At 38.3% G+C, this 20504-nt stretch overlaps 1 protein-coding gene and 1 long non-coding RNA gene across 7 annotated transcripts in view; one reads left to right on the forward strand and one right to left on the reverse strand.

Moving 5' to 3' along the window:
- Positions 1–2178: 2178 nt before the first annotated feature.
- On the reverse strand, positions 2179–9785 carry LOC129211658 (uncharacterized). The gene is made up of 4 exons (XR_008578908.1): positions 9091–9785; positions 7673–7739; positions 5877–7578; positions 2179–3776 (listed from the first exon to the last, which is right to left on the reverse strand). It is a non-coding gene; the product is annotated as an uncharacterized LOC129211658 (long non-coding RNA).
- A 564-nt stretch (positions 9786–10349) lies between these two features.
- FMR1 (fragile X messenger ribonucleoprotein 1) overlaps positions 10350–20504 on the forward strand; it is a 33818-nt gene continuing 23663 nt past the window's right edge. Inside the window, exons 1-3 of one of the 6 annotated variants that reach the window (XM_054839085.1) lie at positions 17428–17493; positions 18503–18616; positions 19407–19459. In XM_054839085.1, the coding sequence (XP_054695060.1) occupies positions 17473–17493; positions 18503–18616; positions 19407–19459 (188 nt within the window). In that variant the 5' untranslated portion in view covers positions 17428–17472. Of the gene's footprint in view, positions 10766–11357; positions 11455–17427; positions 17494–18502; positions 18617–19406; positions 19460–20504 lie in introns of those variants that run through there. The other 5 variants (XM_054839088.1, XM_054839084.1, XM_054839086.1 and 2 more) reach the window with 5 other exon arrangements.

The following is a 20504-nucleotide window of genomic DNA, read 5'->3' on the forward strand; positions in this document are numbered from 1 at the left end:
ACAAATAATTGAGAAATTACCTGATGAGCAGTATTGTTTCATATCCTCTCCTCAAGTAACCACAGTCCTGCTGTTCTTCCTTGGGCTGTTGTAAAAAGCCTAATGGGTTTCCAATGGGCCAAAAGCTTTGACTAGCTTTATTTTCTTCTTTTTCATGAGTGACACAACTAAAGCCATTGGTAACCTTTAATTTCCATTCATATGAATTGGTACAACAATTTGTGTTTATACTATTTGGAAGCTGCTTTACATGAAACTGCCACACTACTTCATTAAGACAAATTCCTTTAGGGTTTATGATGCCTATCATCATAATGTCATATCGGAACAATTGGTCTCTTGTGATTCTGACTGATAATGCTTGTCTCTTCCTGGGAAATGTTAGACAGTCATTTCAGAGACATTTTCCTTCTATTCAGAGATGCTTTTTCTCAGCTGTTGGTTAACTGTGTCTTCTGTTGTAACTGTTATTTTATCCCTCCATGTCCATCAGCTACCTTTTGGCAATACCTCACACCCCTGTGTGGCAGAACCTCTGTCCACGTTACAACCTTTCTGTGGTATAGTTTCCAACTCAGAGATCTGCTGCAATGCGCTCTGTAGCAGGTGAGCTTTAACAAGGCACTGAAAGAGTCAATAAAGAAGAAAAAGATTGTCTCCTGAGCTTTATATTTAACCACAGATGTGGCATTTTAATATTTAATGAAAACTGGCCACATGGACATCTCTTCTCGTTCCATCAAATAGCATGAATATCTGAACATGCTTGAAATGCAGAATTACTGCATCATTACAGAACCATAGAATAATAGAATAATACCACAGAATAATAGGTTGGAAGGCATGTCTGAAGGACATGCAGTGCAACTCCCTTCATAGCTGGGCAAATTAGATCCTAAGACTGAAGTGGTAGATGACAGGAGGAATCTTGACCTCAATGAAACCAGTAGCAAAGCTCCGGGGTACTTCTGTTCAGCAGAGCGGTTCACCAAAATGAATCTTATCACAGGACCTCAGTATTTGTGGTGTGGTTTAGTTCGTGATACAGAGTGAGAAAATAACTTGTGATTCCTGGTGATGACTTTTTGCATGCCACCAGCCTAAGCTGCCATTTTGCATGCAGACTAGGTGATGACAAGTAGCCTACGCTCTCAGGCAGCCAACAGAAAAACAGCCACCTGCAACTGGTGCAGAGGCACAACATCTTTGCTAGAATAACCATGTCTTTCACTCACTGAAATCTGTAACTTTCCTTCCACAGTTGAAACATTTCTTCCACCAACTGCCAGATTCAGCAATGTCTGTTGTTCCAAGAGATTCAGAGAGCACTTGTAAAATAAATTTACACTTCTTTTTTCCATCTCTTCTGCAAAATGTTACATGTACAAAAGGAAAAATGATGCATTGAGTGAATGGCACCTCTTTAAAATGTAAATCAATAATCATGTCTGACATCAACACACTGGAGTGCTGCCAAATCTTTTATAAAGGTGTGAATTGCTAATCTAACTTAGTACAGGACTAGATGTTTTGACAATAATGTTAACAAAAGCAGAAGATATATAAAGCAGGGAGACAAATGAGTTTGCTAAAACATACGGTAATCACAAGCTAAAAGACCACAAAATCATCTATTTAGTCTCATGGTTTTGGGGTTTTTTTTTGGGGGGGGGTGAAGGGTGTGTGAGGGAATAGACACTCTGTTGTGTCCATGGTGTTGAATCCCTCTAACACAAATTGTGATGCAGCAGCCTTTCAAACCATATTTTCAAAACTAGAACATACAATCTCAAGCTTTTGCCTACTGTAGAATATGTAAATATAGGAATGATTTAGGAGTGAAGTTAATTTATATTTTCTTATTGTGAATATACCATATAAATTTGGGGCTGAATTCCCTTCAGGCACAATATCATCAGTTATAAAGGAAATAATTTTAATTACATTAAATTAGGTCCAGCAGTGCTTCTGCTTGCTGTCTGGTATTTTCCATAGCGGCAGAGAAAAGACCAGTCAACGGAGTCAAATACTTTATTGATATTTACACATACAAGAATCTGGCTTCCTACTAACATGATAATACATCTGCATGAGATTTATGTTAGTCCTTCAGGTGCTTTGCTATTGAGGAAGCACTGATTAACACTGGGTAACCTATCTAGATGTATCTTTGTGAATAAAAGCAGACTGAGTCTTGTAGTAATGATTTATCTAAACTCAGGCTTATTCAAGTCTAAGCTCAAAGACATGTCATCAATATTTTCATACTCAGATTAAGAGATCTGAGGAAACTGTTCTCTATGACACTTTAGTAAAACTAGCTCATACTGCTTTTAAGAATACCTAAGTGTTTGCTTGTGTTGAACACAGGCCTAGAGCCTTTGACTGTTACATGAGCTGAAGTGATTGTATAGTGAATGGTAGGAATATTCATGATAATTAATTGTCATTTAGCTTGATTATCATTGTAAGTAGAATATCACCTTCTTTTATAGTATCAAAATGTCTCTTACTTTCTGTAGAACTATATTTGGATGAACTACCATAAACTACTTGCACTTCTTGTTTTTTCTAAAAAGTAATGGGAAAACGTCTTGGTTTTGTCTATGTATCTACAAAGTCAGGGCTTTGGCTTTAGACCATATACTTTTACAACCAAGACTGACCTCTTCTGTCATCAAAATTAGACCATTCTAATGAGTTACTGAAGCTAAATTTTATACATATAGTTATTCACCTAAGTGTCCTGATTTAAAATTTTCTGAACGGTAAGTAGACTCTTTCTAAAGTGATAACCTTATTTTTTCTGTTGTTTTGTAAAGATAGACTTCTCTAACTTGTTATTAAAAAGTAGTTTAAAAGTTTTGAATAAGTTTCCATTCCTTGTTTGATACTGCCTCTTTTTTTTGAGATTAAATTAGAACGGCTGTTCCTTTAGCAGCCTTCCATTTAATCACGATGGTTTTGCTGAAAATCTCATTTGATTTGGTTTAGCAATACATTATTGAAGTGGAGCTTTTTAAAGAGTAAAGAGTACAGCACCGAAGTCCTTCCTGTAGAATGAGAACATTTAGTTGACTTTTCATTATAATCCAAGAGAGCTCAACCTCACGCTCCACTCTTAGTGCATATGATTTTCTTTGAAAGTCTGTGAAAATGTAAAAGAAGTCTGTGAAAATGTAAGCTGCAAGGGACAGGATCATTAAAGCAGAATAAGTATTGTCTAGTTAAAGTGTCTGTAAGGGAACTTCAGGATTCAGCACAGGTACTGCATAAGTGTTTCATAGTGTTCTGAGTAGATGAAAGTAATGGAAGAACAATCTAGATCATGGTATACAAGACAGTTCTCAAAATTAAAATGCATTTAGCAATAATAAAAAAATCCTTTCTAAGTGTTTAAATTTACTACTAACAAAAATAATAACAAAAGTCATTATATGTTCTTAGTGTTTAATTTGGTTCAAATATGGTTCCTGGGTTTATGTGAAATACTATTAGTCCTAACGTAGTCTGTAGCCAGTATTTAAGGAGCTAATACCATGTCTTCTTTAAAAATTACAGTGAAATGTATAAGCTATCTAGAAGCATAATTAAATGTATGGCACACATCAGTGTTCTGAAGACAAATTTGTATCATCTCGTTTTCCACTCAAGACAAACTGTCTTTGGGGGTCCTCTTGTGGTAGGACTTAATTATTGCACTTAAAATCTTCATGGTGTTCAGGTAATCTTCAGACTGATCTGTCTTCAAATATTATTTTCTGCAGTTTGTGAAGCTACAGAAAATGCAAGTTAAGATAAGTAATTTTTGAAACCCACAGGGAAAAAAAAATATAGCTATGCCAAATATGTCCAGGATATAAACTTATAAATGTTATGTCAAAGACTGTTCAAACTAGTAAAGGATAAAATGTTAGCTATTAAGACAAAAATGTCATCTATGTTATCTGAAAAAAAACCCAGAAAGCAGGACTAAAAGACTATTATTACAAGCTGATTGCTTCCTTTGCTTTTTATTTTTGTCACACTATTCACCTGTTGCCACATTGTAAGATTACAGTCTTGTTTTCTATAACAATTTAGTGGAAAAATACAAATCTTTTAAGTGATGTATGCTTGTAATAGGAAGTTATATATCATGGTCTGTCAGGATTATGACATTTTATATAGTACTTCCATAGCACTCCCCATCAGGGTCAATACAAATAATGCTAAGGCCATAAAAATGTACTAGCATATATAGCCTTTAACATATAGACCTACTGCTGCTCAACATCACTGGGAATTCTGCTATGGATTGGGAAGAGTCACGTGATCTTTTCAGATTAATCTCAGCGAAAACTGCAGTATGTTCAAAAGAGGCAGTAATCAATCTTCATAAATCTGTACTAGCTTCAGGATTGAAGCATCCTGCTCATAGGCACAACAAATTGAATGCACTGTTAAAATCACTACCTGATGATTGCTCAGTTGATTTTCCATGGGTACTAGAAAAACATGCTTGTACTCTGTTATAGAAGTAGATGTGAAATAGCCTAGAAATTTCTATCTATTGTACAAGTAACTTTATGTTCTAGGTTGAACCTATAAGCTCGCAAGTTCCATCTTTGACATTGATGCTGATGAATACTGCCCTTTAACAAATATACAGGAGCTGGTTGGAAAGCCCATAAAGGCTCAAAATGTGGAGTTCATCTTACTGTAGATGTCTACAGCGCAGCTGTCTTCGTCTGAATTGTTATCTAAGGTTCTGCATATAGCCACTGAAATGTAGGGCTGTACTTGCCTCGCTCTCAAGATGGCCAAGTGAATCACAACCATTTTGATGCCAGTAACTTTTGGATATGATTCTTAATTCTATGAACCAAAGCCATCCCTGGTGAGTTAACTCCTAATGCACTAATCTCTTCTTTTCAAAATGGCAGCATTAATGCCAATACTCATGAAGATCACAGAATATTAAGGTTTGTAACTTCCAGAGATAAAACTATTATTTAAGTGTTATATGTTCATACTAAAACTCACTTAACTGAAATGAGGACTACTGTATGGATTACCATACAATATTCATACATAGCCATCCAGCATGCATATTGTAGGGGAGTATCTGTACGTTTACAGTTACAAATGCTGTCTGACCACAGGAAAAGAATAGAACATTTCTCTTGTATTGCTTTCTAACCAGTTGTACTCCAAGTTTTCAGTAATTTTTTTCTGGTTTAATTCATTCATTGTCAAGACCTACATAATTCAGGGCATCTTTTCACATTTATCTCAAATGTGATTTGGTTAATGATTAATAAAAACAAAATTAGCTGAATAAACTAATGTGCAGTTTTACACATGAATGTGAGTGTTGTCTATTAACATGGACTGTTTACAATACCAATGTACTTCGGCAGATGAAATAACATGCAGTCTTAATATACTAATAAATGCATTTGTGCATGCAAAAAAAAAAAAACCCCAAAAAACCCAAAAACAAGAGAAATGGAGATGAAACTGAATAATTAAGCAGCAAAATGTTACATGGTATGTTTTCAAATTCATTACTGATACTCAAAAAGAAAAAAGGAAATGTGTTACTGAGGGTTGTAGACCAACAACAGGATATACAGGTATTGTTCTGGAAGAATGCAGAAAAAATTACTATTAATTTTAATAGAGAGACCCATTATTCCAACAAAGAACATAACATGGAGCAAATAAGAAAGCAATTACCCACCAAGACAATTATTTTACAGGTGAGTTGAATGACAATGACAGTTGTTTTTTGGATGACCAAATTGAGCTAGACCTTGACGGTTAGTAGGTAGTATTTTAAAAATACATATTTTTAGAAAATTATGCTTTCATAAGTTACAAAGTTTAATAACCTTCTGAAGTTTGGATTCCAGTGTTCACTTCTTTGACTCCTCTCTGTGAAACTGGGAAGCTTCTGTACTGCAGGTGCAAAGTAGACTTGATTCCCTCAGGCTTCCTTCCATATCCAGGTCAGGAAGATACAGTATACTGTAGAAACTGAAAACCACTAGTGGAAACATATATCTACACTAAAGTAGAATCTGTGACAAAATGAACCTTGGGTGCCTATCTATTCCAAACTTGCTATACAGAATACTATGTATTTGGAGGAGGAGAAGGTGGAGTAATGACTTCTAAAGGAAACAAAGAAATAGTCAAGTTTAATCAAAGGTCAGCTTAAATAATTATGATAGGAAATCAATAGAGATTAGTTGGCTCTTCTCACTAATAAGTTTTTACAAGATCAAAGAAGATTACCCACCAGTCTAACACGTGTAATGAAGGATTTTTGGGTTTAATAATTTTACAATATTTGGTTTTGTCTTTTTGTAATGGTTATACTTTCATTGCCTCTCCATGTGAACACTACCTTTTAGAGTGTTTTATTGGGACTCCCAGATAAAGTTCATATTAACTATTCAAAGAACTGAATAAAGAAGCATAGCATAATCTGATTTCTTGTACACATGCAAATCTTCCCTGGTTTAGTTCAGCTTCTCCTCACAAATTCTGGGAATACCGGCTGTTCTACACCCTGATTTGGATATATGTCATTTCTGGGTATCACTTTACTCAAGGACAAGCTAATAAAACTGCAATACTTTGGTTATATTCAACCTTCAGCTATTATTGATTAATCATAAAGCAACCTTGTCTAAGAAGTTTTTCATTTTTATATCTCTATTGATTATAACTGTTTCTTCCAACCGCTGACCTGGTTATTATAACATCACCATTTCAGTTAGATTACTGAAAGGCACTTCATTGAGACTTACCAACACGAAAAGGGCATCTGACCACCTTTAAACTAGTGTGATAGTCTCCTGCCCTCTGAAACTTTAGCTACAGCTATAAATTGACAGGACAACAATCTCAGCTGTTCCATCTAATTGCAATAACTCAAAATCCTACGTATTTCAGATGAATGCAAAGCCTTTTTTTCTCAGTATCAAATACAGTGTCAGAAATAAGATACATATATTGTGACTACCAGGCTTAGATGGAAATACAGAAGTCTAAATATCACCTGTATGGCATGCTGAAAACCATAATGTAGGGGAAAAGAAGTCATCCAGGAGACGCTCCTCTTTGAACTGATGCACAAGGAAAACCAGCAGATAAAAATTTGCAAGGTTGAATTAAAATCTCTAAGAACCTCAGCAAGACTAAGCTGAAGCCCAAAATGAGTGTGTAAACAAGGAGAATTGTATAAAATTCCATTAAGAGACTTTAATAGTTAATCAGATTACCACCTTTTAAAAAGAATGTTTCATGAGTAACTCTTATTTGTAGTCCCTGAGCCATAACGTAAATAATAGCACAAGGTGGGAAAAATATTCAGTAGCTCCTGTGACTCTTACCTCAATGTCTCTATGAAGGGTCTTTCACAAATTGATTCATGAGCAATTCATGATGCTGAGAAAGGCTCCGAGTGTTGCTGTTGCTCTGAAAGGCTGGTGTTGATGGCTACATTTTAAATGCTTATTTCCTTCAAGGTACAGAGTCAAACCCAGCATTTCCTGGTGAAGATCAATAGACAAAGAACTGGAACACCTAAGATACAAATACCAGGGAAATAGTATTAGCTAAACTGGTACCGATGACCAAGGATACAGGACTCTGATATGCCCTGAGGAGTTCCACTCACCTTCGCTTTATGTCCTTCAGCTTTCCAAGGGAGGACAGGATGGGGGGATACCTTTCTCTTATATTGTCTACAAATATTTAAGAAAGCATTTGAGTAAATCCATTATTGAATGAAATTCAAAGTTGGGGTTTTTTTAAAACTAATTTGATGGTGGAAAGAGGTGTCCCAAATGCAGAGTGTCTGAAATACCTTCCAGTTAGCAGATCAGCCTGTAAACACCAAGTAGTGTAGCTCTGAGTAAGAAACAGAAGCCCTGAGCTTCTGTATGACCAAACCCAAGATTTGGAACAGGTGAGTTGAGATTGTTGGGGAATATGAAGGAATTCAGGAGTTAGAGGGGTGGAAAATTTTGGTTGAATTATAATCCCATAGCCACAGCATAGTGTAACTGAACACTAGAATTTTATATAAGAAGTGAAGTCTAACATTTCAATGAAATAACATCTTACCCTTAATATTAAACGACTTTAATGGAATTACTGAGATGTATTTTTATAGTGTCACTGCCTTTGAAATACAGACACATTTAAAAGAATCTAGTTGACTCTAAGTCTACATAAGAACTAGTCAATTTGTGAACACATTTCAGAAGGGATAGACAGTTCAGTCTGAAGATATTTCAAAGTAAAATAGCAAAAACAACTAGTAATTTGGAAAATAAGAGGAAAGGTTAAGAGTCAATAAGCAGAAAAACTAGAGGGTGGGCTCTGGAAATACGTAAATTCTCTCATTAAGTAGACAAGGCTTAAAACATTCACTAGTCAGGACAAAATAAAAAATGTTGAATTTAAGCAATGGCAAGGAAAACAAGTCAAGCATTAGGGAAGATTATGCAGTACAGCAGCTTTTAGCTTAGGGAAAGTGGTGAAATCATCACTGGAGGTCAGAGCTCAATTAGACACGTTTACATTCTGTCTGCTGAGAGATAATCTACCTGCATGACAGCAACCTATTCTATTAAAAAGAGAATAATTATGACAAACAATCAATCCTAAAAAAACAACCTTCAGCTAACTTTGTTTTAGAGCTGGGCATCATCTCTCCCAGCAGACTGCTGAAATTTTGAGTTGAACCATTTATGCGGTTTCTAGTTTTTAAAAAAGTATCAGACACCTCCCCTTCAGGGTACATTGCATAGCAATCATACTACTAAATTTACTTCAGTACTGTGAATGCATACAATAAACATCACAATAAGCAGGTGAACACATAGCACACAGGGATTGCTACAGGCAACTCTCAAGCTCTTGCACATTAAAAAAAATAAACAGAAAGGAAAAGTTTGAGTGGCTAACAAGAAATACTGTACACTCTTCCGTGCTTAAATGTAAAATGCAGCATACAGAGAAACACTAATTTGCAAGGTGTGAAACACAATAATGTAAAAAACAAGAGGAAAGATGAAATCATATGCTTACTGATTTCAAGAGTTTTGAAAATTCATCAGTATTCACCCCATATATAAGGAGAGTATCACACACTTATTCAGAGAAATCACAGCCATGGTAATACTTTGTGTTCGTGACTTTTGCAGGTAACAGTAGATCTGGGGTTTTTTCTTCTCTTATTCTTTGTAGTTAGTAGGAAAAAAAAAAAAGGAACCACAAAGGAAGATCATGTTAATGTTTGTGCGGGTCTAACGAAAGGCTGAACAAGCAGCTTTTGTGCCAGAATACTTTCAGTTGTAAATGCTCCATCACGGATACAGCAGCTTTTTAAAATATTCAGCACCGGGTTCTATGGTGAACCATACGCAGTGTTACACTTTGCTCTCAGCAGAGTTCGAGTTGAAATGTCTGTGAGTGTTTAAATGTAGCTAAAGCAATAGTATGTGTTACATGGTGAACTCATTGGTTTGCTGAACGCTTAACTGACACGGAGAGGCAGAGGGAGTAGCACACCAGCGTTCCAGGCCGACAGGTCTGTTCATCTTGCATTACACCCCTTAGAGGCGTTTAGGTCTTCAGCATAACCACCACAGCCAGACCATTCGTTAGTGCAGAACTCATTAAAAACTGCCACAACTCATGTTGTGTTCTTCACTCTTGACCGTAACCAGGGAGGTAGCGACCACCGCATGGTCGAGCCCGCTGCCCCCTGCCGCCGCAGCCATCTCCCGCAGCTTCCCGAGGGCCTTGAGCCGAGTCCCCCGGGCCCAGGCCTGCGCCTTCCCCTACCCACCCCAGCAGCCCCCGCGCTCTGCCGGCTCCACCATCCCCATCACCTCTCCCTGGGCCCCTGCACTACCATGGCTTCCAAGCACCGCGATCAGGGGCCCCAGCGCTGCCCCGGCACAGCCCCCTCGCCCTGCCTCAGCCCGCCCTCCCCGCCCCCGGGCAGGCCGCTGTAGAGACACGCACACCCCCGCCCCCGTCACACGCGCCCGGAGCAGGCCGCGCGCCCCGCCCCCCCGTCTGGTCAAGACGCGCGGTGCAGCGGCACGCAGCCTGATTGGCCAGCGGGGGCAGTCACTCAGGTGCGCGCCAGGAGGGGAGGCGGGACGTCCGTCACAACTGCCGGGTTCGATCGCCCCTTGCCGCTGCGGCTGCGCGGGCGCGCGGGAGGGGCCCGGGGCCCGGCCGTTACGCGGTGGGCGAGCGGCGCGTGCTGGCTGGGGCCAGCTCCCCGCCCCGCCCCGCCCCCCCCCCCCCCCCCCCCGCCGCGGCCGGTCACGTGACGGGGATTTAGCGTTTACATTCGAAACGGGCGCCCCCGCGCGCCCCCCTCTCCCCCCCTACCCGCGCGCGCCGCCCGGCGGTGACCGTTTCGCTTTCATTTCCGGGCGGCCGAGGGCGAGGAGCGGAGGCGCGGAGCGTCCCCGCAGTGCCCCCCCCCCCCCCGCCGTGCCCCCCCGCGGCCCGCCTTCCGGCCCCCCCGGCCCCACCCCCTCGGGCTCGGCGTGAACCGAGATTCCCCTTCCCCTCCCCCGCCCCGGCACACACACCCCTCCTTCTCCTCTTCCCCCTCCTTCGCCGAGAGAGAGAAAGGGAAGGGAGGAGGTGCCGGGCCTGGGTCTCCCGCACCGAGCCGCCGCGGCACAACATGGAGGAGCTGGTGGTGGAGGTGCGGGGCTCCAACGGGGCCTTCTACAAGGTACCGGGAGCTCGCGGCTGGGTCGGGCTGGGCCTCAGGGGAGGGAGTGGGGCCTGGGACGGGAGGAGGAGGAGGCGGCGGCAGCGGTGGCGGCTCCTCCTCCCCGCTCTGAGGGAAAGCTGAAGCCCCGGGGCAGGAAGGAGAGGAGGAGGAAGAGTGGGGCAGGGGTGGAGGCCTCGGCGGGTCCCTCTCGGTGTCTGGGGAGAGGGAGTCGGGCCTCTGGGGTAAGAAGAGCCGGGGGCCGCCGCCGCCCCAGGGCTGAGGGAACTCGAGGCCTGACGAGGAGGGAGAGAGGCAAGACGAGAGAGGGCCCCGGCGTCCGAGGAGGCCTTGGGCCTTCCCCCTATTGTGGGAAGGGGAGGCCCTCGCGCTGCCGGTGTGCGAGGGGAGGCGAGGAGAGCCCGGGGCCGCCTTCTCCTTGACGCCGAAGCGAGGATCAGGGCTGGGGATGGGGCGTTAAATGCTAAATCCTCAGCTTTTGTCGCTACTTAAGGAAAGTCTTTCTCGTTGTCTAGGCTTCTGAGGGAGCTGTACTGCTGGTGCACGGTGTTTAAGGCGGGGGAGGAGGGGAGGGCCCTTGTTAAATACACGTTCGTGGTAGAATGCTGCCGTGGATTCCTGCTCTTCATGCCATGGCAGGGACACTGCCTACTGATACCAAAGAGAGCGTTGCTTGACCAAATAGACAGGTGCTGAGTTGCTAAATACATTTAATTACCAAACGTACTTCTTACTGAAATTACTTAATGGCATTCCATGTTTGTTTCCAAGCCCTTGTGCTGGGGCTGAATAAAGCCATCACTGAGCCTTGAACATATATGCTGAGTGCTTAATATTTTGATTAATGCTGTGCAGTATTGCTGTGGCTTTGCATGAGTTGGGTTGTATTAATCAGCATATTAATAGGGTATAATTTGTGGGTTTACCCTATTCACAGAAAAAAAAATTTGGATACAGTGGATTTGGGCCTACTATCATTGACATGTTATCAACATAACAGAAACAGTCATGGATTGGTTTATGCAAGTCTACCGTTGTTTAAATGTTCCTAGTACTTTAAAAATTGGGCCTAGTTATTGTGCGACATCCAATATTTATGTTAGCAATGAAGAAACAGGTAGAATTTCACACTCTGATGTTAGTGTGGTAGGGCAGGTCGATATCCAAATGATACAGTCCCAACAGCTCTGAGTGTTTCTAAGAAAAAAAGCCCTCTTAAAAGCTTATTTTTAAAATATAGGTGATAATCTCTTATTCAGAATTTTTTTTTTTAAAACAGAGTATGTGTGAAATAAGTCTGTAAATACAGTAAATAAGCATCCTGTGGGTTTGCAGTATTGTAGCCAAAGTCCTAGATCCATTTATTGCTTCCTGGAATTAAATTAACGCTTTCAAAAATCAGTTTTACATTTTTAAAGATATAATATTTGCTCAGAAAGAAACAGAAGGCATAAATATGTTGCATAAGAGAACTTTTTTAAATGAGACTTTTATCAAATTATATGAGAGTATTTACACAGTCTTGTGAAATAGATGATGATAAAAATGACATTCTGCATTCTTTAGTGACAAATGTTAATCAAAGAAACCTAGGAGAATTGAAAGCTTCGGTAACTTTTTTTGGTTACATTCAATTTTGACATCATGGAGGCTTGTATCCCTTTTGTCCATAACATGCCGACATTGGTGGTTGTAGTTTAGGTGAGAATTTCATTTGAGTGTATGTTCATGGGAGCTTGTTCATTAATCATGACTTAATGTATCCAAGTTGTAATGTAGACATTGCCTCCAAGTTGCATATTATGTTTGCCTTTTAACTTTTAGAAATTTAAACCTAGGAAATTTTTTGTGTTGTCTTGATCTCTAACCAGGAGGACTTGGTAAAACTATCTAAGGGGGCAAATGGGGCACACAGATTTATCAGTCTTCACTTGTATTACCTGACTAGATGGAGCATCACACTTAAGATAAATGCAGCAACTTTTTTTTAACTAAAAAAGCTCAGTTTTCTTTTTTAAAAAAACCCTATGTGATAATGTTCAATTTAAATCAGCAGTTTTCCTCTAGCCTGAATTACTTGAATTTTAGGTACAATTTTTTCTTTCATCACAATGTCTGAGTATCGCTGTGTTATTAAGTAATTTATCTAAATGTTATTGCGAGTTTTATGCCCATCTTGCAGATGGGGAATTTGATTATGAAATTAATTGCTTGACCCAGCATAACAAGAAGTGTGTGATGATGTCAAGTGCGGATTTAATTGCAAGATTATTTTATTTTTTTCATGTAGAAAGTTTCTTTAAGCAGTCTCCTGAGAAATGTTTTACAACAGTAACATTGCAAACACATCAAAAGCAAAAGAGTTCTTTTATTCAATCTCATGGTTTACTGATAACTTCTGATAATTTCTTTGGCTTTGAATCGTTTTGACGATCTTCATCAGAATATGTAGATGTTTTGGAAAAATATGCCTCTATCTCGATATTAAGATATAGAGGGAAGGAATATGAGGCTGGTAGAGTCATGAAGGGACTAAGTGGTGCAAGTAGACACCTAATATCCACTTCAGGTTTTCATACCCTCCTTGTAGCTCTCTTTGAGGACCTTATAAATTCAAGTCCTGAAGCACTTAGTTTCATTCTTTAGTGTATCCAGCAGCATCTTGATCTTGACAGTACAAAACTGGTGCCTAATTGTCATCTAAGCCCTAGGGAGACTAATAAACCAGTCTTTTCTCTGCTTGTATCACCTGTGAGACTTGATCCAGAATGTGCTCTGAGATACATCTAGAAGGATCATATTCCACACAAAACACAGGAGATGGTTTGGGGATGTGTTCATACGCAACTGGAAGATTTAAATTAAAATTTCATACTGGTCAAGTGCACTGCATTTCACAGAGTACTAGAGTGTGTTGGTGTGATCACTGTAGTGGAGACGAATTCTTTCTGAATGGAATTAAAATATTGCTTGGTAAATGCTTCATACTTTCATGATTTTTGTTCTCCTTGACTAAGATGAATTATTCCATGGAAAATGCAGTGCAATCAATGAGCATGATTCAGGGATAATTGACAGTCTGGTACCTAGAGATGCTTAGTCATGACTTGGTGTGTTGCTGGGCCCAGAATCCTTGGAAAGAAAAGATAAGATTCCCTTATTTATTTTAAGAAGACTGGTCCAACAAACCACCAGGACTGTGAATCCTAAGGGGAGGGAACTGCCTTTTTGCAGCTCACAGCTAAGTAACTAAATCTTGCAGATGTGTGCTATGAGGGCATATCTTTTCATGTCTTTTCTTGTATAGGTGTAGTAAATTTGGTTTTAAAGTTTTTGTCTCATTCTCAGAGGACTAATAGGTAGTCCTTTGTCTATTCTTTCCAGGACTAGCTTTAGATATTATTTTCCTCTAAAAGGGGACATGCTGGATGCCTTTCCAGCATGGGAATGATTTTTCTTTTCCGGTTTGGGAGTGATTCTTGTATTTTCTGCTGAAGATGGAAAGCATCCTGTTTGAGGCAGATAGCTTTGGAATGATGTTTGCTGTTAACATCTATATGGTGTCTGTAACCAATTTTTGCCATTTCTTGCACTATAACCTTGTTAAAAATCTCCTACTTTTTCTCCCAGTAGTTTCAGCACTTTGCCATTGTTTCCTTGGTCTTATAGATACTTCACATTTTTTTTTTTTATAGCTACAATTGACAAAATCATTCATCTTTCCAAGTTCTTTGTTACTTCAGGTCTCACTATTAACAACTGTTCCTTTGGCCTCCTGTTGCATTCCGTAGCAACTTTTTCTTTTCTTTCACTGTTCCATACAGACATACCCTCAGCAAATATCTCCAGTCTCTGTGTACGTTCACAAGCCTGTCTCCTCAGTCCTTCTAAGGATGATCGTCTGTACCCTTTTCCCTCATTCGGGTACCATTTATGTGACTATTCTTCTTTCCCTATTCTGTTTCTTTGTATGGCCTGCCTTTCTCAGATTTGATTAGTCATGTGAGTTCCCTTTTGACGTTCTCCTTCTGACAGGTATGAAATGTTACAGAACTGTTATGAAAACAGTAGATACACATTCGTATCAACATAGCTTTATTTTATCTTAAAAAGCATATTCTCTCTACTTTCACTCCTTACCATTAGTTGTCAACCATTTTAATAAAGGAGGATAATGCTTAAAAAAAGCAATAAAACTTCATGGCAGCTGGAGCCTTTGAAGTATCTGTCATTCCATTTAATATAAAAATAACAAATATACAGGTGTTTCCAGTAATTCTTGGTTTGTATCAAACAATTTGTAAAATTTAGACCATATCTTCAGCATATAACCCTTCCTAGAATGATTGCTCATGTGTTTGAGAAATGCCATAACATGTCAATGCTGGATTGTAAACTTTTTTACTTAATTATGTCTGAAGCATAGAGAGAACTGTTAATGGTTTATGTGACTGAAAGTCAAATTTGGGGTAAAAAAATTTACCACATATGATTTTTTTTTTCCCCCCACATTAGAGAAGAATCAACCTTAGCCATTGTAAAATGTGCTTCTGTTCACAGAAGTAAAAGCCAACCTTTTTCACTGATTCTGATTTCTTTTTGCGCACTCTTATTGGGTATCACTGCTATTAGTGACAGTGATATCCCAGCTGCTGTAGTCTTTCACTGTCCTGTTCCCTCATTTTACTTCCACTTAGTTTCACTATGTTTTTAATGCTTTTCATCTATGTGCTCACTTGATCATAGCCAGTGTTCTGTCCCTTCTTGGGTGTGCATTTCAAACTCACAAATACGCACCTTTATGTTTGAATTTCCATGCCCAACTTATACTCTTTATTTAAAAAAAGACTTATAAATGCTTATTGTACTTTTCATAATACTTCACGTGAAGTCAGTACCTCTTCTCTGCCTTTACTGATATCTGAGGCTGGCTTGTCCTGCATCTGTGAATTTGGCTTATGGTGTTAAAGGTCTTGTTTTTTTAGCATTGTATATAATTCTTACATATATCACAGGATAAAGAAAACCAAGCAGTTCTGATATGCCTTTGGAAAACCAAAATTAAAGCTTTAATGGTTGAGTATTAATTTTTTTAATGAAAACTTAGAAATGTTTTGAAACATTTGTACTTAGAAGTATACAAATATATAGTGCTGTAGAGTCCAAATACATTTTACTTACTACAAATCTGTTTAAATATTTATATACCGGAGGAAAATTGATATAATGTTATGATACTTACCAGTTTTTCATAGTCTGTATCTCTGACATTTTTCTGTGTCACAAGGAAAACCACCTTTCTATGGGTAGATGGGATTAGACAACCAAGTATTTAGGCTATTAATATATTTTGTCTGGTTAATTGGTTTTTAAGCATACATCTCACATGGAGGTAGGCAGAAGGGTTGTATGTATTGCATATTTGTAAGTAGGTATTTGGCAAGGCATCATTCACTTTGTGATTAATTAAAAATTCATTACAATGAATTTTTGTAATTTTGCAAGGCTGGAAATTAAAAGCTAAACAACAGTGTTATGACATCAACTTTTTTGGCCAGGCTGGAGTGAAAACCAGATATTCCATCTGTTTCTGTGGTTGAGTCTTCTAAACTTGGTATAAACTAAAGAAATTTCATTTTTGTAATTCTCACTAGCAACTTCTGTCTTGATGCTACCTGTGTACGGTCAACACTTACCTTTGATATTCCTGGTTCAGGTACCTTCAGGTTTCTGGGTTGTGACCAAAGCAATGTGGAAGACCTGTTTAAGGAGAGCTTTTGCAGTAACTGGAAAGCAGTAAGACCCTAAACTAAAACCTTTGCATGTTGTTGGAATCATCTGCAGCCTAATGAAGTTCATTGGTCTTTTTATGGTGACAGACACAGTAGCAATGACAAGAGTGCTTCATCCCCTGTACTAGATCTTCAGTCTTTAAGTTAGGACATGATGCAAATCTACGACAAGAGTTGCCCATAGTTCAATACTCTGCTCAACTAGCTATGTGTCCCAAGTTTGACTTTTTCCAGGTGACGTAAGTACGAGACTGTTTAAAGGCATTAGACTAGTCTTCAACTTGATAACTCACATTTATTTGTTTCACCATCTGGTTTACTTATTAATGGTAGGTTTTAGCATTATTACCACAATTTAAATATATTGCTGTAGTCACTAAGATTCTACTCAAGATGACTTGGATGTTATGACCTGTCGAATCCAAACATGAGATGTAGTCTTGCTCTTCACTGCTGTGCTTGTGTATTTTTCTGTCATTTCCTGTAATTTTCACAGTGCTATTTAGATCATCTTTTGGTGTTTTTATCACCATAGAGGGGACGGCTACTTCTCTGAAAGTGTCTTTCATAGTAGGAGAAATGATTCTTTGCTATTTTATGAATATGAGAAAATGAGCTATCAACAAATTCTTTCTTGGGGCATTGTCTTGTGTTACTCTTACCTGTTTTCTGCTAGGCTGTTAAGTGTTCTCAGTGTCATTTGTGTTGGATTGGCTTTATAAAATAATCTCTGATTTTGCATACTCAAGTGTTACTAATAATACTAAGTCCTATCCTTTTCCTGTTTGTGGCGTGAAGGAGTCATACCAAATACTTGGTAACGATTACAGTATTTTCAGGTGTTAAAGGCATCCATTTCTGCTACATCTGTAAGAATAGGTGCTTCAGAGCTGCACATGACAAACATTGGAAGAAATGTGGGTGGAGCCTTTGAAGGTGGTGTGTGTAATGTTGTGAAATGAGTCAGGACTAACAGTATTTTTCAAATACATTTCCAATTCTGGAATTTTCCTACAGAAGACACAGGAATATGAAACATTAGATAAAGGTTTAGTATCTGTAATGATCAACTGGGAGTTCTGTAGCCCTTTTATGTAAATAGCATTTCTGTACTACTATCAACATGATTCTGAGATGTGGTCTTAAATCTGTTTTGCATCATGTCACTAAAAAATATCAACTATGCTTGTAATCCCCTTGGAAGGAATATCTTTGAATTTTGAGATTTGCAATTATGTAAATACTATTAGAGACTCTTAAATCTCCTTTGGATGTTAGCAATCATAAACTTTCTGGTAACCTTAATCTTATGGTATTGAGAGGTGAGCAAGCTATAAAACCATTTTTTGCTATTGTCATTGTGGCTTTGCTTTGACTTCTATTCAAGATGGCATTAATTATTTTCAGATTATTAACTGGCATTGCACTTCTTATACTGAATGTCTCTGAATAATGACACTTGTGTACACATACTGCTTAATTTTAGTATAACCAGTTCTTGGAGCTCTGTATCAGTCATCACGTACTGCTTTGCTTTGATACTGAGATACTGATGCAACTCAGTACTGCTGAAATACTTCGGACTACTTTTATAAAGGAAAAATACCAGAATAAGTTTTTAACACCATTTAGATTCCATATGAGAAAGAAACTCTTAATTTTGTGTAAGAGATAAGAGCTGTTCCTGTCTTGGAAACTTGAGATGCAAGGAGAATAAAATGTTCCACAGGTCATTAACTAATTCTTCTTCAGAAGTGGTAGTTACTGCTAAATTATTTTCAATTTACTGAGAATTTTTTGATCTACTAAGACAGATCTCCATTGGTAGAACAAAGTTTTATAGTCTTGCTTATGGACTTTTATCTATGTACCTTGCAAGGATATACTATATATGGACAAATATTAGTGGAATACTCAGCACTTCACCAATGTTTATCTGTTTCAGAAGTTATTAGGAGGTATTTTTAAAAAGAAAGAAACAAAAAAACCACCCAAATCTTTTCATCCCTGGTTGCCCTGTGATCTCCATCATTTGAGGCTACGAAAAATATTTTCATCGGTAAATCCTGAATTTCCTTGAGTATGGATCTTGCTGTTCTGTTGATGGTTGGGAGAGGCACATTTGGACTTAAAGCTGAAAATTGATCGAAGGTTAGTCAGTTGAGTAGCATGAGGCAGGAAAAGTCCTCTTCGTACTGAATCTTAGTTCCGTACTCTGCTTTGTGGTTGCATGGGAGACTTAGCACAATTGCTATCCATCCCCCAGAAGAAAACTGAAGGAAGGCTACAGGGCATTTATCTTAAGTTTGTGCACTATGGAAGTTAAGTATGATGAAGTAAATGAGGGGAAAACTGTGCGGAAGTGGATATAGATGAGTTTTGCTAGTGCGTTATTCAAAGGTACCTTGAGGTAAAAGAGACAGGGTTTGGGTTTGGTTTTTTCTTTTTTTAAGGAGTACTAACATGGTTTAATTTCTATACCTGTCAAAATACACAAAATCTGATTATAAAATCAAACATTTTAAATGTCATTCCAAATAGTTTCATAAATGATCTTGTCATTTGTTAGTAGCCTTTCCCATTAAATCTAAAAAGCAGGAAGAATGCATGGGTAGCTTGGGCATTCTGTCCATGTATCAGTACACTGGCGGTCATGAACCCAAGGAGGTTATCAGCTTTCAGTATGTGTTTTCTATAAGTCTGTTGCAAAATTAAAAAGGCTGACTTGAAAGCATACTTAAATTTTGAGTTTCATCCATATATGTGAAAGGAATGCATTATACAGGTTTAAAATTATTTTTTAAAATATCCATAAGCAGACCATAATTATACCCTTTTTTTCTACACAGGCATTTGTAAAGGATGTGCATGAAGATTCTATAACAGTTGCGTTTGAAAACAAGTAAGTGTATTGCTGATGTTATACCTATAAATGATAGACTATCAACCTTGCATTTGATTAACCTACATATAACTTAAAAAGGTAGAGTAGAATCTTTTACATACTCTAAGATTGCTGCTAGCATGTTTTAGAATTATGTTTGATATTTACTACGCTGTGACATTTCTGTATGAATGCTTTTAATTAAGTGTTAAGTACAAAACTATATAACATGGGTTTGTTGGGAAGATAACCTTGTTGTAATTGAGTTTACATATGACAAGCCATGTTTGAGTAAGCAGCAGTGGTACCGTGACTGCCTCTTTCTCATATAAATGTCTTATTTTAGATTTAGTAGATTATTACAAAATTTGTTTTTAAGATATATGATAAATACTGGTTTTCTAAGATGGAAATGAAATGATGTTGCTTTTCCATCATTTAAGGGTATAAAAAGTTAACCTTCCATTATACTATTTAGTTCAGCTTTATTTCTTTTCATTCAGAAAAGAAATTTAACACACTGCTGTATACTTTTTCCTGTGAATCTTTGTTATGGCATCATCTGTTGTATTCTGGAAATTGTTTTCTAGTTTCTTTGAAAATAATCTTTTCTTGTCATGCTCATTTTATCCAGTCTGTTAAAGACCGTGAAAATTAAAATTATATTCAGACTGAATCCTGATCAAGTTTTCCTAATCTGTAGTAGAACCAAAGAAAAAGAAGAAACAGGCTTAGTTTGAAGGAAGTGTCCAAACTTGCTATGAAATGTTTTTTAAACTGTGTTTCTAAGGTTGGGGTCAAAATCTATAGCTGTAAATAAAGTAAAAACTGCTGCTGGAAGACTTCAGAACAGTGCAGGTAGCATCAGGGATTCATTTAAGATGCTTAATGGTCACTTAAGTGACTGTTATACGTATACGTTGGATCGCGTTACCTCTAATACATCTAGGCAGAAAAGCTCCACAAAATTTAAAAAGTTAAAATTACTGGATTGAAAATGCTTCTGACTGACTTTTACAAAAAAGGTGAGAGTGTTTAGGCCATTCTCTGTATTTTTATTTGT

The sequence above is a fragment of the Grus americana genome, chromosome 12 (genome assembly GCF_028858705.1).
Source record: "Grus americana isolate bGruAme1 chromosome 12, bGruAme1.mat, whole genome shotgun sequence".
In the NCBI taxonomy this organism is placed as follows: Eukaryota; Metazoa; Chordata; class Aves; order Gruiformes; family Gruidae; genus Grus; species Grus americana.